Source organism: Numida meleagris, chromosome 1 (genome assembly GCF_002078875.1).
Source record: "Numida meleagris isolate 19003 breed g44 Domestic line chromosome 1, NumMel1.0, whole genome shotgun sequence".
Lineage (NCBI taxonomy): Eukaryota > Metazoa > Chordata > Aves > Galliformes > Numididae > Numida > Numida meleagris.
The window spans coordinates 169,049,910-169,068,738 of NC_034409.1; the positions used below are offsets into that span (position 1 = coordinate 169,049,910).

Consider the following 18,829-nt stretch of genomic DNA (forward strand, 5'->3'; position numbering starts at 1 on the left):
TTAGTTTCATTTCCCTATTAGAATAAAAAGGGTATACAATTTGTTTTTTTTTTTAATGCTTTGCACTTACATACGTCACCATCCTATTTTCTAATTGCTCAAATGAAAACATCTGGAAACATCTGTGTGCTTTTTTCTTTTAATACATGAGTTAGAGCATGAAATAGACAGGCTGCCAAAATGGTAATGTATAAAGACAACATGAAATGTTAGATTCCATTTCAATAAGGTATTTAATTATTTCTGATACCAACATTCACGTGCTGGGGACTCCATATTTAGATGAGCTGAGTAATCCACTGCCATGAAATGTATTGACATTAATAAAGAAATAAAGAGCCCAAACCTTTCTCAATGGTAAATTCACAATTTATTTTACCAAATTATCCCGTTATGCAATTTTTCAGAGATCAGTTTCAAGATGATACAGAAGAAAACCCTCACAGAATAAGAAAGTGCATAAATCTGTATCATTTTCTTAGTTTGGCCACAGACACAAAAGTGGAAAAGGAGTCTGAGAATCTCATGCTATTTACATCCCTTCTTATCACAGATACCCAATCTCCAAATGTAAGGCTTATTTTGGCATCATGGCCTACTTCAGTAAATTCAGACAAAACGGGATGAATGCTCCCCATTTCTAGGTGCTGCAAAAGCCCACATAAAAACATCCACATTGCAAGCAGAAATGCATGTAACTATCTTATTTGTCAACATCTAGAAGCGCACAACTCCTCCACAGAACGCAGAAGACTGTTCCCGGAAGGCTTATAGTTTTGCTTCAAATGGATGTAACAAAGAGAAAATAAATAAGGATGAGATGGTATGAGGAAGAATCAACGTGCTTGGACCCCTTACAGCATCAAGATATGCTCAAATATAGTTAATCATATTAATGTTTTTAAAGATAATTTCACCTTCCATAGGAGAGAAATAGCTAAATTGCACAAAGAGCAGAAATCCCTGAGCTAGTGGTGACCTAGTTAGAAAATCCACACAACACACTTCAAAGCTATGTGGACCTGTCTGCTGAGGTCTAGAGGAAGAACTGCTACCTTTTCAGCTAATAAACATTGCTTATTTGCTGAAATTCAATGCCATACGAACGATGGATCGTATTTGCTAGTGTATAACCCTGAAGTCCTAGTTCTAGGGCTGGCATGAGGGCAAACAGGCTAGATCTGCCTTTATTATTGTTGATCCAACCAACAGCAAAGCATTTATATCACAGAATCATAGAATGGCTTGGGTTGGATGGGACCTTAAAGAGCATCTTGTTCCAAACTCCCTGCCATAGGCAGGGATGCCCATGTAGTGCATTATTCTCAAATAGTGCTGAAACGAAGACATCAGGCTCCACAGCTGAATTGCTTCATAAAGAAAATGTATGAATCTGGCTTTTCTGGACAATTTTCCCATCTGCTGACCCAGATCTTAGATTGAAACCTGACAAATTAAGATGCATATGCTTTAAATGACATTCACCAACATGGATATCTTCAGAATTAATACATTTCCCTTATTCTTTCCCAAGGAAGTAGAAACAAGAATTGCTTTATTAGGTGGTGACTAGCATTAAATTAATTCCATGGATTCTACTGTGGGGAGACAGGAGAAATCCTCCCAAATGTCTTAAAAACCTAGTAGATAAGCATGGAATGTGGGACCACGGCTTTAGAGAGGTACTTGGTGGCTCACTCTAAGGCTGCCAAAGCCTTTTTCCCAATTCCCTTACTGTACCCGTTTCCCTCTATGCTGTAAAGTGAACTAATATAACATCTCACAGCAACATGTAAGGAAAATGGAACCACTCCGGACTGGGAATGGAAAGAGAAGTACTATACTGGTGTTCATATTCAGAAAAGTAAAATAATTACACAGTTTGGATTCTGAATTGTATGTGAAGAAACTACTGTGCCTTTGCAGTACGCTGAAAAGTGCCTTTTTTTTTTTTTTTCTTCAGAACAGCTTGGAGACATCTGTTAAGATATAGGGTAAGTCATTGAAAAGGAAGAAAATCTAGACATTAATGGAGTTGTCTCTTTGGGCAGTGAAAGTCTAAGTGCAGAATGTAAAACAGAGAAGAAAAATATCCCAAATCAAAACAACTGCTAACTGACTGAGCTTCAATAACATCAGTTGGCAATCACCTCTCCCAGGCCCCTAATGCTGTTTAAGAGTTTTGTAGCAAGTTCTGATTTCTTTACCATGAGGAACTTAAATGAGTTGAACTTCAATATGTTCCACTGTGAAATCTCATTGCACAGAAAACTCATCCTGATAATAAATCAAATTAGATTAAGAACAGACATAGTTAAGAATTAGTATTTGGCTGCTGTGCACATACTTTTAATTTAGTTTGACATGCCTGATGTCATTTTAACTGTAGCCTATTACAGGCTTGACTGCCTCAGCTGAAAGTGAAAACTTTGATTTCACTGCAGATATTATTAGCTACTCAAGGCAGATGCCAGTGTCAGCACTGACACCAGTATCCAACCGCATCTTATTGAACACCATAATGCATCTCTGTATTCAGAGTTGGGCAGCTTCAGCACAAAGATCCAAAAAAACCCAACTGAGGAAATGTTAAAATGAGGTGTTTGACTAACAGAAAAATCAGTCATTTATATACTTCCCTCAGATCAGTTCTGGCCTTCATTTAACAGCGTACACATAGGCCAAGTATTTGAGCCCCTACATGAAGCTCTATACACTGATTAATAAATTTTTCAGTGTTTACAACATTTTATAAAATAAAGACACTTATTTTCCAGTTTCCAGCAACAAAAGGAAAAGCCATCATTGCATTACTAAAATGATTAACAGCTGAAGACCAAGTCCTTCTCCAGGACTGCAGCAAGGACAAATTCTTCTTCCTAGAGTTCTGTGCACAATGTTCTGTGCTTGTCTAAGGAAACACAAGCTACAGAAAACTCAAGGAAATGCTATCATAGGTCTTACACGTCATACAGCCTGTGTCATGGTAGTTCTGGGAAACCATCAGCTTAAGGGTACAAATTTTTGCACTTGCTGGGCTCCAATTTCTGCAATATAGATTGCTCCACTCTTCACGTCTACATCTACAAGGTGTGGCTTGGTTTCATCTGCCAGCTGGATTGTGCTGACTATAGTACAGTCCCCAATTTCGCCAACTGGTGGTGCTGCCAAGATTGCCAAACGGTTGATATTCAGGTGAGCTACAATCAGATACTTGTAATTGCCAGTGAATCTGTGAAAGAGAGAATGATGCACTCCATATGTCATCTCACATTAACACAACCATGCACTTCAAAACAAACAAAACCTCCACTTGAATATTCTAGTTTTTGAATGCTGCAACAGATCCAATGCAGTAAATGAACTAACTTGTAAAACTCGCTTTATATGTTGCTGCTCCCTGAGACAGATTAAATTACTACAGAAAATTAATTCAAGACAGTCTTTCCTCCTGTAAAAGCTGCAACAGTAAAGTCAAGAAAATACAAGAACTTCAAAATGAAATTCCCCTTTCTGCAGTTCAATCCAAATGGCCTGTTATAAAACCAGAATTCTGCTATTGTATCAGGATACAGCTGTGCAGATCTTTGCATGCAATCAGGCCCAGCTCCCTACTAGTTAAACTGGTTAACTACTTGTCATCAGGCACTAGCTATCAACATTATAATTCACCAGAGTATACCTTTTGTTTATGTAATTTCATGGTTCTAGTAGAACTGCTCAACGGTACCTGACAGAATAGGGCCCATCTTCTGAAAAACAGCTGCTCCAAGCCCCCAGCCATTCCCCTGTCACTTTATCAAAAACCTGGATTCTTCTGTTGTCTCTGTCTGCAACCCACACCTGTTAAAATAAGAATCGTGGTTGTTCACAAATAGAACAAATTAAACACATCGCTCTCCTGCATCAGCGACGTATCCTGAAGTAAAAAAGAAGTACACCTAGGAAGAACATACCTTCACATTCAAAGCTGAATAAGAAGGTATGACTTCCAAACAAACCCTCCACATACAGTAATTATTTTGTAGTACTTCAGCAAAGAAATCGAGGCGCTCTCTTCATTTTTGTGGTTGTGACACGGGCATACTCAGAGGTAATATGTGAGGACATATGCACACCTATTACATTCTAGAAACACTGGTCTGTCTCTTGCTAAACACTTGTTTGTCAGCAGTAGTATCATGATCCAGACCCAGGATGACTGCATCTGTAGACACTACTGTGGTTAATACTACAAATACTGAGCAACTTCAATACTAAGGACGTTTTCAGCATGTTTTGCCTAATCAGTTTTTGTGGAGTTTATCTCTGTTCACCCTGAGCTGAGTTCACAAACGCTGCAAGGTAGCAATACCACTAGTCAGTTCCACTGAAAGCCTCACATTTTCTATAATCATGAGCATTTGGGCTGTTAACAACCTGTCTGTCAGATAAGGAAGCCTCATCACTTTTCTGGGATATCACCCTAAAGGGAAAGATAAACAAGTTTACCTGGGATCCTTCATCACTATTTCTACATGAAACACTGCTACAGCATTCTCTTAGATTTCTTAGGAATTGACAATGATTTCTAACCTAAACTGATGACTAGCACCACTTCGGCAATAAGATCTTAGCCCATCATAATTGCTGTCTTGGACTGTATATACTCACTGTTCCCCTTCAACACAAAGTTGCTATATCTTTCCCTCTTCTCCCTCCCATCCTCCCAGTTTTGGCAGAAAAGTTATTTTTATAATCACTTCTTCTTCTGGTTCAGACAGCATCAGCAGAATTAGCAGATTCCCTGGTCAGGACCCTTGTGCCAACCCTGAAAACATCTACTTCAGGAGAATTCTCAGTATAAAACTTTGGCTCATGACTGCTATCGCACTGAAAACTGTAAGCCACAACAGGTCAAGGACAACAAATACAATTTGAATTGCTCAAATTCATCTTCCTGTTTACACATAAAAAAAAAAATTCTCCTTTTATTCTTTACCCGTCCAAAAGGATCCACTGTCACACTGTGAGGGATCTTGAACTGTCCAATACCGGTTCCATTTTCTCCACTCAGCCATATCTCTTTATAATCTGAACGGTAGGCACCACATAAAATAAAGGAAAAAAAAAAAGTAAGAAAACAAAATAGCTTCAAGTCCTTCCCTTGCAAAGTTATTTTTAGTCATTTGTAAAAGATGGCATTTCTAAACCCAGAATTTAAAATACAGCACTCCTGATATATAAAACTAAGAAATACTGCAACTACTGCAGTGACTACTGGATTGTAACTAGTGGTTTCAGCATCATGGTTACAGAAATGCAGCCACTAGAGCATGAGAGCCATAGTCAAGGCTCTGTTAAGCATTGTATTAAAAAAAAATAAATAGCTCTTTGATTATTATACTTCTTTGTTTACTAAATTCATGTTTTATATTTGTTACCTGGCAGTTTTGAGTCTATTCTGAGTTTTAACAATTTATTATTTTACACATTAAATGTCACCTGACTGCTTTATGAAATGGATAGTGTAGTGCAAAGGAGAAACTGTAACACCTCAATTTTTCCCCAGCTGCAGACAGGCACAGACTCCTTCCGCTCACTGCCCTAACCAACACTGATCACCTGCTGGGGAATATGAGTAAGTTAATTAGAATCACAGAATAAAAGCACCTCTAGACACCATCTGGCTCAACCTATCTCTAAAAGTAGAACTAGTCCTGATAACGAATCAGAACCTGGAGTTAGATCAGGTTGGTGATATCAAATTCTGAGCATCTCCACAGGTAGAGACTGCAAAGGCTCTCTGGACAAACTACTCACTGACTGAACACCATGATCGTGAATCTTTCCCACAATCAAACTGGAATTCCCCTCTTTTGCAACCTTTGTTCATTGTTTCTCATTCTTCACGGAGAACATTCAAGTAAGGTGCAGCTCGTTCTCCATACCCTTCCATTAGTAACTTGCAGACAGAGATAAGAACCCACCCCAGCCTTTGTCCCTGAAGTCTGAACAAATTAACTCTCTCAGCTTCTTGTCATAAATGATTACGAGATTAGCTTCTACTAAAGGAGTCTTCAAACTAATTTCAAGCAGCAGCTCAGCCTAGTCCCCATTTAGTATTATTGTCAAGTTTTAATTGCCATCTGCTGCAGAAGATGATTTTTCCATACCTTCGGAAAGTTTGAGCAATCTGTTATTCATTCCTCCATCTCCATCCACAATATACATCTCTCCACTTTCCTCTACAAAGACCTCTGCTGGTTGATCAAACTGTAGGGGATTCAAGCTTGAACCAGCATTACCTGGTGTGCCCAGCATCTGCAGAAGTTTACCAGAAGGGCTGTACTGTTTCACAGTGTGACCGTATTTCCCTGAAGAAAGATATTAAAAAAAAAAAGTGGAAAAATATCTCAACAAACAAAATGAGAAGTATTACAACTGATTAGGAAGATTTAAAAAAAAAAAAAAATCTGATGCTTGCACTTGCAAGTGAGATCAAAGCAAGTAAAATTCAACAGTGAGAATATGACTGTGAGTTAGTGAATCCATAGGCTACAGCAGTACTTATCCATCATATTAGGGTCACCAATCATAAAAGACAAGCCTCACAGCCACAAGGTATTTTTTCCCCTGATTCTTCTCCTTTGCCAAAAAGAAAAAAAAAAAAAAGTGCTTGCTAAATGTATTAGCTACAAACAGACACATGGGACTACTCATGAACCTTCACGGTATTGTATACAGCACCTGCGTAGTTCGTTCAAGGCAAGAAAAACACAAATCTGTTTCAGAGTTATCTGAAAGCCTTATTTAAATAAATAAGCAGTTTAAAGTAATTTATACACGACTTGCATTTTCTTCCCTGCTTAATACTTCCCACATCTCCACTGTGCTTACCTGATCCAACATCTGTGATCCACACTGAACTATCTGTTGCAGTGTTTAATACAAAGATGCCATGAGGCATTTCAACTGTATCATTCCAAGAGTAAAGAAAATAGCCTTCCTCTGAGAATACGAGCACCTTTGGTATATCATCTCCTCTCTGAAAAGGCAACAAAAATCGATTAATAAAAAATATTAACCAAGTAATTATACTTATAAAAATTCCTCTTTGTAATTTTTTGCAATGTTTCATGAATCATGAAGGTCACTTGTCTGGTAGTTTTCATTTTTTCCAGCTAGAAAAGGAAAGATAGAAGGGTCCAAATTTAGCATGTAAAACCTGCCACTCGTTCTAGACTTTCAACTTAAATCACATAGAGTTCAATCTTCAGAGCAGCCAAGCTCCTGCATTTTGAATTGTGTTTTTAAGATACTGTTGAAAAATACACAAGTAAAGTGCAAATACAATACAGGCGCAAAAAACCTAACTGTACTGGCACGGTACTGAATTACTCATGCTGTGCTCCATAATTAAATCCCAACAGTTTCTACAGAGATCGTCTTTGCCATGGATCTAAAGATGCAAATACATGGCACAGGATAATGCACGTAACTGAACCCCAATTTCTGTAACCATGTGGTTTTGATTTCATGTGACAAAGGCTGGAAGTGGAAGGGGATCAGTCACCTACACCAGAACTATATTCTACATTGCAGTTAGGAAAGAAGCTACCGTAACTCAGTTAAGTTTGATCACGTGTCCATACCAGAGAAATGTCATAAATTTTTAGAAAAAGAACCAAAAAGTATGCTTCCAGAACTGCTTTAAAAATTCATCAATATCCTTTTATTTCACTAATTTTAATACAGTAATTATTTGGTATACTTTACATATTTATTTATTATATTAAAATTACTGGAAAGTATGTGGGATGCTTCAAAAGTAATGCCTCCTATTTTGTTCTGTTGGCCCACAACGTCAAAGGTGGGCAGGACATTGATGGTACAGCAGTAGAGGCTGAACCTTCCCACCAATATTTTGTTACATTTTGTTGCTGTGCAGCAGATGGCGGCAGAGGGGTGGTCTGACAGAATGGTGTCTGACATAGAAGTGCATCTGAAGGAAAGGTCTGGCATTGAATTATTCCATGCAGAAAAAATAGCATGCACTGACATTCCTAGATGCTTACTGAGCCTTTATGGAGACCAAACAGTGGATGTGAGCACAGTGAGGCGGTGGGTGGTGCGTTTCAGCAGTGGTGACAGTGGGTCACCTCCACCGGTGCAGGTTTTTACTGGCGCAGCATGCAGGCTCTTGTTCCTTGCTGCTGAAAACACATAGCTAATGGTAGTGACTGCATTGAAAAACAGCGTTTTGTAGTAAGAATTTGCTCTATCAAACAGTGTTACTGTGCCTTTTGTGTCTGTTGTAGTTTTTATGGAAGTAAATTGGAGGCATTACTTTCAGAGTGACCTTTGTACATGTTTTAGTCTCGTACTTATATAAATATATGAAATATTCTTTATATAAAAATACATATCCTTTTATACTACCTACAAATTATATATATTATACATGTTTATTTATATTTACAGATATATGTAATGATAACTTTATATATATATATAAATGCATATATCGTAAGTATACATACAGACATATATAAATGGATAACAAAATAATAAAATTATTATACATATGTACAAAATAATAATTCTTAATGTAAAGCAGAAATTTTGAAGGCAAAAATGCACTGGGTTAACATAAAGAGAAATCTAGCATTCTCACTCACTTGTCCCACATAGACCAAACCATGAAGAGAATCGACAGCAACACAAAATGTCTGGCCACTGAAGTACTCTGGAATTTTAGGCCAGCTTATGTCCAGCTTGTACATCTGTTGCTGTCCATCTCCCTTCCAAGAAGAGAAGTAATCAAATGCTTTTAACATCTGAAAATACAAAAATACGTATCCGTTAGCAGTTATCTTCCACGACAGTGGGATGTTTGCTTACGTACACTTTCAACCAATATGAAAATTAGAAGAATCAGCAATAGAAAGTAACTGAAGCATCATAAGTGGATTTCATTGAATCACAGAATCATTAAGGTTGGAAAAGACCTCTAAGATCATGCAGTCCAACAGACAACCCATTCCCACCATGCCCACTGACAATGACCCTCAGTGCCACATGTACATGGTTCATAGAATCACAGAATCATAGAATTAGCTAGGTTGGAAAAGACCTACAAGATCATCCAGTCCAACCATCCACCTACCACCAATAACCCCTCTAAACCATGTCTCTCAACGCTATCTCTAAATGTTTCTAGAACACCTCCAGGGACGGTGACTCAACCACCTCCCTGAGCAGCCTGTTCCAATGCTCAACTGCTCTTTCTGAGTAGAAGTTTTCCCTAATATCCAATCTGGATTATTCAGATTAGAAAGGTAAACAGAAGCAGGCCTGTAGCTATGGCTCTGGTGAACTGTAAATGAGGTAACAAAGCCATTCAGGATGGGGAGCTCTGGAATTGGAAGGCAGAAAAAAAAAACAGGAAAAACACGCAGATGAAGAAGGAAAATGTCTTAGAAATGAGGAACCTCATTTGCTGTAGAAACAGCAAAGCTCAACGCAACGTATACATTTTGAAACATTACAGAGAAAAGGCTGCTTCTTCTTGGTTGTATTTTTGCAGGAGAGGGATGGAAGCAGATTGTGAGTACGGGACAGAGATCTGTGCACGCATATGGAAGGCTCAGGGCAGAGCCACACAAACTGGTGGTCGCTGGGGACCAACGTCTTTCACTACTTCTGTTAACTCCTTTGGCTAGAACAGGGGTACACTGAGCAAACGCAGTTGGGAACAGCATAAGAGTGGAATATCATAAAGAAAACATCTACAGAAACGGAGCAGGGAGGAAGCCCGAAAGGAAAGAGCGTAGGATCTGTCACTTCAAAATTAGTAACTGCTCTCTTAACAGCAGCATTCATTTGGAATTCCCTGACAAAGCATCACCCGGCTACGCATTTACCTCATAACAGCTGCAAAGTCAAGAAAACATGGGTCAGTTTAGGGCTGTCTAACAGCCCTAAAGCAGGAAAGGCAGGGAAAGGAGGCGGGAAAAGGAAAAAAAAAGAACTCCCTCCCTACATCTGGCTGAAGGAAAGCAGCCAAACCCCGAGCCCCACAGCCGCCGCCGCCCCTGCCGCCGCCCCTGCCCCCTCCCCACCTGCGAGCCCCAGAGGAGGCCGAGCAGCGCCAGCAGGGCACCAGCCATCACCAACCGCGGCCCCGCCGCCTGCTTCCGCCCCATAGAGGCCGGGCGGGCCCCGTTGCCATGGCAGCCACGTGACCGCCCCGCCCAGTTCTGAGGGGCCGTGGGACGGGGGAGAACCTCCGCACACTGGGCTGCCCGCAGCAGTGCCTGCTCCCCGCCGAACGGCTATAGGGTAAAGAAGGCGAAGCCTCCCTGCGGAAGAACTCAAAGCTTCTAAGAGACTCTCAGGAGCTGGAAAAGCGTCGATCCCGTCTCTCACCTCCACCATTTTGCTCAGGCACTATTGCAGACGACCAATGAGGAGGGGGCCTTCGGGCTGCTCTTTTACGTCATAGCTGTGCGCCCAGCGCAGGCGCAGGACTGGCGGAGCGGGCAGTGCGGGCACTTGAGTTTTTCCTCGCATTGCTCCGCTCTAGCTCCATTCCCCCGCGCCGCTGAATCCCGCTTCGAAGCGCTCGGCCGCGCTCAGCCCCTGCGGTCGCCGGAGCACAGCGGGCGGCGCGGCCATGGCGGGTGGCAGCGCTCTGCGGGCGGGCGCGGGCCTCGGAGCCGCGTGCTGAGGGGAGCGGCCCCTGTGGCCGTACTTCTGCCGCTGCCTCGGCCTCCTCCCTGCCCTGCCCTACCCTACCCTACCCTACCCTGCCCGCCTCCTCCCGCAGTGCTGCGAGCGGCCCTGGGCCGCGCAGAGGCCGGGTGAGGGTTGTGGTGGGGCGGCAAGCAGCGCCCGGCGCGCTGCCTTTGTCTGCCTCCGGCAGCGCTGAGAGGCCGACAGCGTCCCAGGCCGCCCGTCTTACGCTGCTTTTTTTTTTTAACTTTTTTTTTTTTTTTAAAAACATATATTTCTGTCTGCATAAAGATTCTCGTTGAAGGTTTTGGTCTAGATATATATTATTTTTACTTTATTTTTTGCTGTTGTTTTTTCCTCTGTTCAAATATCTGCACTGAGTGAACTAATAAAGATGGATAAGAAATCATTTGAAACCGTGCTGGATGAAATTAGAAAGGTAACTTTTCATTTTGCATGTTAATTTAACCATCTGGCAGCAGAATATTCCTCTTGAGGAACATTCCACGTTAATTTGTGTACTGTAATCATCATTTGAGGCTTAAATAAAGACTAAATTATACCTCAGCTTGGAAAACCATAATCCAGCATTGCAGGTGCATCCTGGTCATTGCATATAGCAGTGTGAGGCAGCTGTGCTGCGCTTGCTCTGTTTGAGGTAGTGAGGCAACGTCTGCGCTGTTAGCATAGAACTAACAAGACATGCTTGGAGAATGCTCATTTGGGATATGTTTATCACAGCTTTTGAATGGGAATAAAAGCCAAAATAACGTATCAGCACGTTGGTGAGGGTGAAGGAATGCTTGGCTCGTCCAGCTAAAGAAGTAGGCTTATAACATGAGGTGTATTTTATGTAACACCTTTTATGTACGTTTAGGAGATAGAACACAACTAACACAGCAGGGCTAGTTTCTAAGCTGCATTCTGCTTGTAATGTTCAAATCCACATTTCCACCTGTTCAGGAATGTTGCCTTCTTCCGGGTTGGTCCATGTTCTGAGCTCTGGTGATGTGTCTTCTGTTACAAATGTGCTGAGCAAAATACTTGCTTGGTGTGGGAGGCAGAGGTACAGACCTGCCTTCTTGTTCCCTGGCAGTTGCTCACATTTCCTTCTGCATGGACACAGAGCTCTGCTGTTGAGAGAGAAGCTGGAGATGCATGGCAGGGGCAGTTCCCAAGTGCTGGAAATGGAAAAGGAGACATTAAAAAAAAAGTGTCAGAATGCTTTAGGATCTCTGAGAGATGAATGGAAGTGTGGGTCCTGCCTTGTTTGGGAAGTTCAAGCCTGGGTAACTAGTTGGGAAGTTAAGCAGAGGTGAGGAAGCATCGCACAGACCTGGTATGTGCCCTGCTAAAGCTGCTGTGGTGTGGAAGGAAGGGCATGCACCAGGTGTTGTCCTTGTGAGGGGCTGTGTAGAAGGGGTCATTTGCTCAGTGCATTTTGATTCTAGAGAGTGGAGCTCCTGCTTGAGATGCAGCAGTGGCCACAGTTGGAGTTATTCGTTTGGGTGATACTGGGGCACAAAGTGCATCTGCGCAGGAGCCCCAGTGGTGGGTCTTTGCTGGCACATTGGCACCTGTGGGCTTTTTATATAAGGTTGCTCTCACAGTCTTCTCTTTATAAAGCTGATTGGTTTGTGGGCATATATATTTATACATAAACTGTGTAACCAGCAAAGGACGTGACACAGTACTTCCAGGATGTGGATTTGCCTCTTAACCTAAGGATTACTATGGGGAATATGGGGATGAAATCAGGGAACAGCTTGCATGTGAAGGACTTTTTCTGAGAACTGATGTCAGAAAAGAGCATTGTCTCAAATGTTACATCTGCATTGCAGCCCTTCAGAATGCACTCTGTGATTACTAAATACTTCAGACAAAAGGCTTTTTTGGCATGTGATGTCAGGCAATTGTATTTACTGATGCTATCTGCCTGTATTCCTGTAAGCTGGATTTACTGCTCATCTAAGGATCAGTGCTGTGCTGTCATAATGCTAATCGTGCATTCAGTGTAACCTTCATCTGTATCTTTGTTGCCTTGTTTAAACTTCGTGTAGAAGAACCTTCTTTATTATGTGACTCACAAGCCAATTGTGTTATACCTCCCATTTTCACTCCTACAATTAGCAGGAACAAATTATTTCAATGTCTTAATGTGCAGCTTTGGTGCCATCTTTCCCTTACATGTTTATAGTGATTAAAAAAATAAAATATCTCATTCACAGTGAAACAGAGCAATGTTTTTTTTCGTTTTGTTTTCTTGTTACGAAGTTATCAGTTGTCAGTTTATTTGACATTTATTTTGGTAAAGAAATTGCTGTATGGCATGCTAGTATTGTGGTGGTGGTGAGTTTGTTTGTTTGTTTTTTTTCCAAATATGGGAAGAGAAGGAAGGGAAAGGAAAAAAAAAAGAGAATGAAGATAGAAGTGCATTTCCTCTCTGACTTTAGCATTTCTGGTAGTCTCAGCCTCATAAAGAGGTAGGGCAGTTTGCCTTGAGCAGTGTGCAAGTGGGTTCTGCACTCCTACAGTCAGACTGCAGTGACAAAGACCTTCGCTTCAGTCTGGGTGGAGGGACAAGGGAAGAAAAGAGAAAGAATAGGGGCAGGTTAGGTCTACGATAAGACAACAAAGCCCCACGGAGCAAACTTTTGTTGAGTACTTCATTCTGCCTGTTGCAGTGTTGTTTCACACTCTACGTATATTCGCTTAAGTAAGGTTTCCAGCTCATTATTTTACAGGGAACATACAGAGAGATTGTATGAATAACAATCTGTATTATCTTTAACATTACGTTGATGTAAACCTTAGTGACAAAAATAAGAATGAATGTTGTTTCTTTCAGTACAGCTTTAAACCAAAACAATGTGAAATGAAATAAACAAAAACGGGTATTTTTTAAACAGAAAATTTCAATGGCCTCTATCTGCTTTTCATTGTTCCCTTAGTTGAGGAGAATGCAGTCACTTAGAAATTTTGCAGTTAATGGTGCAAATGTCATTTGGCAAAGTCAGATGTATTTTTTAGGTCAGTAGGTTTGTCTAACATGATTTTGCTGTAATTATAATTTTTGAGGGCTACTTATATGTCTTTTTTTCTTTTTATATATCTTCTAGGCTGTATTGACTGAGTACAAATTGAAAGCTATTGAATATGTTCATGGATACTTCTCTAGTGAACAGGTAAAAGTCAACACCGGTACGGATTTAATGGGAGCTGTTGTTTTTGTGTATTCATTGGTATAGAATGTTTCTCCAGTCATACTGAGGCTGAAGAGATTTATTTCCTCACTACTATATCAACATTAATCTGTTAAAAATAGTTCTAAATTCTTTTATATTATCAAAACCATTACATTTTAGCTCCTCTTGTGTGAGGAGAATTGGGGAAAATAATCATAGAATTTGGAATTGCTTTGCATAGATTTTCTAAACTTCTAAATATACAGCTGTTGCCTTCCAAGGGATGGAACACCTTCCCTGTGAGGACAGGCTGAGAGAGCTGGGGCTGTTCAGCCCGGAGAAGAGAAGGCTGCAGGGAAACCTGAGAGCGGCCTGACAGTATCTACAGGGGGGCTGTAAGAAGGAAGGGGACAGACTCTTTAGCAGGGTCTGCTGTGACAGGTCAGGGGGAAGTAAGTGGTTTCAAACTAAAAGATTGGGACTGGATTCAAGGATGAAGTTTTTTTGCAGTATGGGTGGAGACATTCAAGGTCAGGCTGGACAGGGCTCTGAGTACCTGATGTAGCTGTAGGTGTCCCTGTTCATTGCAGGGGAGTTGGACCAGCTGGCCTTTAAAGATCCCTTCCAACTCAAATGATTCTGTGATTCTTGATCCTATTTGCACTTTTTTGTTTGCTTTTCTGCTTCTTATGTATGTTTGATGTATGTGCTGTTTGAGTTAGTGAATGTTAAGAAGCTTTTTCAGAAGTGATTTTTTTTTTATTATTCTAATACTGTGGGAATTGTGCATATATAGAAATACATAGAGAGGAATATATGTCTACTTTAAATACTTTCACAGGGAGACTTCCCTTCACAACATAGGATTAGTTAGGAGCCTGTTTGGAGGTAAAAAGAGCATTAGGTGCTGATAGGCACTGAGGTAATCAAACATCACAGACAGATTTGTGTGTTTAGCTGTATAACACTGTTCTCTGTGAATGGAAAGCACATATTTGATGCTCTTAGCATCATTTTTAAATAAACAAAGGATTAATTGATGGTCTTTCTGTTGCAGGTTGTTGAGTTACTGAGATACTTTTCCTGGGCTGAACCACAGCTCAAGGCAATAAAGGCTTTACAACATGTAAGTTCTTGTGTAATAATCTTGAGGAATACGTTCTCTCTTTTAATCTAATTTTAAATTTGTGATGTATGCTTTTGCAGCTGCCCTTTAATTGTCGGTGTACCCTCTTCATTTCTCTTTCAATGATCTCATAATTTGAATGCACACAGAATCTCCTCAGCTAGAGGGAAAGAATATTAAACATTTACTGAAGTACGCGATACGTTACTAAGTTCTCAATTTAAAATAATTGTGTTGCATTATTTTATATGTGCTTTTTTCTTTCTTGCTTGCTTGTCAGAAAATAGTGGCAGTCCCGGCATCAAAAATGGTTAATATTCTCAACTGTTTCACATTCAGTAAAGATAAACTTATCGCCCTTGAAATCTTAGCTTCGTAAGTATCTCTCATGTTGTACGTCCTTAAGATGTATTTACTGTTTTTACTAATGTTTCAGTATGTAAAACTTAGTGTATTTCTAGAAGGAAGAAGTTAAGGTAAAGCACATATCCATTGTTGATGGGGCTTTAAAGGAAGAAATGCACAAATCTGTAGTTCATCTGAGTCTTATGCACGCTGCTTCTGCCTGCTGGAAAACTGCTCCTTTGCCAGTATTTTCACAGCGGTCTTCAGGTCCTGAAATCAAGAGAGCCTTAAGCTTATTCCTGTTCACTGAAATCTAAAGGGCTTGAGTCCAGACTGTTCTGTGCATTTACTCTTTTGTATTTGATAAGTCCTCTAAATATTACTTATGTAAAAATGTGTTAAGTAAATGCTTCTCTCAAACTGACACATTTGATACACAGATCAACGTCTACAAAAGATGTGTAGATATAATAACTGTATGTATGGAAAGTTGTTTTTTTTTACTGATCACATCTGCTTCAAAGTATCTACCTTTTACAGTTGTCTATATTGGAACTCTTCTGCCTGGTTTAGGGGATTTTTTTATGTGAAGTGTTCTGTTTTGTTGTTGTTTACGTTGAGTATGTCTGCCTTGCATGTGAGTGTTGTAGCTTAGAGTTAGCTTGAACATTTTGAGTGATATAAACTTGTGATGTAAACATCCATAAAACAACAAAGACTGACAGTACAGACATGATCTTACTTTTAGAGATGAGGTGTGAGAAACTGTATGAGTGCTCCTGATCTCTTTCAGACCAAAGCAAAATAGGGTAGCCGAAAGGAAGTTCAGTGGTATAATAAACTAACCCATTTTTATTCATGAAATGAGGTTCATGCTCATTGGCTCTTTTGTTGCTACAGTTCAGCTGATGTGATCATTCTCATTTTAATCCAGTCTTTCCAGTATTTTTCATGGCTTTATTCAACATTCTGCTGATTGTGTCTCTTCTAATGTATTCCTCCTTTGATTAGTTGTCCTTTAAGTGGCCGAATTGTATTTCCAGTATCTTGATGGGAATATAGTGCTTGACAGCAGTAAAGATACTGTGGTCAGGGTTTTGAAGAAGGCAAGTGGAATCAGGCATTATCCTGTATGAGCAGATTTTGTTGTTCTCTTTGATGTGTCTAGTTTTATTTTTGAAAGAGGATAAAGGGAAAAGGAAGGGTACTTTTTGGAGGTATCTGAGCAGTTTCTTTAGCACAGCAGAACACAGGTAGATTTGCCAGGAGTTACATCTTTTTTTTTTTTCTTTTTTCCTGGAGTAAACAAGATGCACATTTCTTTACCTACCAGCCTAGTAATTAGCAGTGACAAATTCCGTAGCTGGTGGTTTTCTGCTGAGCTGGGAATTGTGTGCTAGTGGCAATTAAAATTTTCTAATGAAATCTGTGATCCAGAATCCGTTTTGTCAGCATAGTTATTTTTACTGTGAAGTCTATCCATCATTGTCCCTTGTTCCATATTGATTTTGATACCATGTTTCACTTACAGGTATGAAGTCTACACTTAAACGTAAGGTTTTTGCTTTAGCAATAATAGTAATGTTACAATCTGAACTTTTTATGTTTTCATTAATGTACTGTTGAATATTGGCTGAACAATTGTAGATCATTTTTCAATAGTACGTTATTTCTGATAAGTGTATGGAATGACAGTAATCATTTGTTAACGTGTTTATTTGTAGCAACATTGTTGATGCTCAGAATTACCGCCTTATTGAAGACCTGTTCAGAATTAATATGTCAGAGAAGAAAAGGTGCAGAAGAATTCTTGAGCAGGTAGTCAAGATACTCTGTTTCTTTCATTCTGTCAAATGTAGTGTTGTTTCTGTCTTTACGGTCATTGTGGGGTCAAGACTTCCCTTGAGGACTGCTGGGAACTGCTGGTAGAAAACAGGATGAAAGAAGCAGTTGAAGAAAGAGACAAACTATGTAATGTATGTGCAAGAAAAGGGAAGTTTTTGTCGGGCATTAGGATAATGTGGAGAAAGAGGGAGAGAAACATAACCAGTACTTGAGGAAACAATCTGGGTTTGTTTTAGAGAACACCAAGTGCTTAACCCTAAGTTCAGTACAAGCTGAGATGGGTTGAGTAGAGTTACTGAAAGCGAAGGGGACGTTGGCAGAACTTCACAGGGGCTATTTGGCAAGAAGATCTGACACATAGACACAAAGCTTTGAGCTGTTCCCCGTAGATCGATTTATGCAGTCTAAATGTCATGAAATATTAATGCATTTCTTTAAAGCATTGAATTTGATAGCAAATAATGACCTTTCTTGATTATTTTGCAGGCTTCAAAAACGGGTTGTAAGGCTCCTCATGCTATGATATCATCCTGTGGCATGATTCCTGGCAACCCTTATCCCAAGGGCAAACCAAGCCGTATAAATGGAATTTTTCCAGTAAGCATTTGCTTTCCATGGCTTTCTTGATTTAGGATTCATTGTAGTATAACCAAACTAGGATTCATATACATGTGAGGAAGAGTGGAGTTAAAAGCGGTGATTTTTATAATATCACCCATTTTACTTCCACAGTGAACTGGCATTATTTTTATTTGCATGTTCTTCGTATACTACCTTGTGTAAAGATTACTGCAAAAATAAGATACTGTTCATATAAGGAAAACATTGTAAACTACAGCAATATTTGTCAGAATCAGGAGAGGTATAAGGAACCTCACTGGTACATAAGATGGCTTAATATGGATGCTACAGTACTCCGGATAATTTTAGAGTAGTTCTTGTGCAGTTATATTTAGTATTTCCTGTGAACACTTTAAGGAATGGAAGTGTAAGTTACCATGGCCACAGATCCAAATACAGAATTCTAATTATGTCAGAAGCATGGACTGTTTAATATGCATCTCTCTACAAAAGCCCAGTGTTAGGTACCAAGCTATTGGAATGCTCTTGTTTAGCATTTAACAAGTCTGTAACACCATTTGTTTTTCCTGAAAAACATGTGTTGCTTTTAAAATATTCAAAAACTTAAATGTAGTTCAGACATAAGGTAAATATGCCAGAAATTCTACAGCAAGGTTTATGTCTCAAGTTATCCCTAATAGTTGATTTTCTTTTGTTTCAGGGAACCCCTATCAAAAAGGATACAGAAGAATGTACTAGTGAAGGAAAAGGAATAGCAGCCCGTATACTTGGCCCATCCAAACCAGTATGTCTGATAAATTAATCAGTAAACGAAACTTTTAAGAAAAAAATGTAACTGACTGCAGATTTAATACAGCTTTTATATGAAATGTTGTTATGTTTCAGGAAGACTGTAGAGCAGCAATTTAAACAAAGCTGAACTTCTATAATAAAGATAATATGTTCTACAATTTTTGTATGTGATGTGAATAGAATCAAGCTGTAGATTATATCTTTGGGGAATAGGATTCTCTGGTGGATACAGTGTGCG

At 39.8% G+C, this 18,829-nt stretch overlaps 2 protein-coding genes across 4 annotated transcripts in view; one reads left to right on the forward strand and one right to left on the reverse strand.

Annotated features, from left to right (window-relative positions):
• On the reverse strand, window positions 1-10,659 carry NHLRC3 (NHL repeat containing 3). Its single transcript, XM_021404981.1, is given in 10 exon segments — window positions 1-3,232; window positions 3,731-3,843; window positions 4,982-5,073; window positions 6,156-6,356; window positions 6,880-7,027; window positions 8,661-8,819; window positions 10,104-10,332; window positions 10,334-10,451; window positions 10,454-10,578; window positions 10,580-10,659. Coding segments are annotated over 10 exon segments (1,494 nt in total). The 3' UTR covers window positions 1-3,003.
• The window catches only part of PROSER1 (proline and serine rich 1), a 21,390-nt gene continuing 13,124 nt past the window's right edge, over window positions 10,564-18,829 (forward strand). For 2 of the 3 annotated variants that reach the window (XM_021377248.1, XM_021377259.1), the window contains exons 1-7: window positions 10,564-11,155; window positions 13,836-13,901; window positions 14,959-15,027; window positions 15,308-15,402; window positions 17,097-17,190; window positions 17,704-17,814; window positions 18,500-18,583. In XM_021377248.1, coding sequence (XP_021232923.1) covers window positions 11,111-11,155; window positions 13,836-13,901; window positions 14,959-15,027; window positions 15,308-15,402; window positions 17,097-17,190; window positions 17,704-17,814; window positions 18,500-18,583 — 564 coding nt within the window. In that variant the 5' untranslated portion in view covers window positions 10,564-11,110. Of the gene's footprint in view, window positions 11,156-13,833; window positions 13,902-14,958; window positions 15,028-15,307; window positions 15,403-17,096; window positions 17,191-17,703; window positions 17,815-18,499; window positions 18,584-18,829 lie in introns of those variants that run through there. The other variant, XM_021377268.1, reaches the window with a different exon arrangement.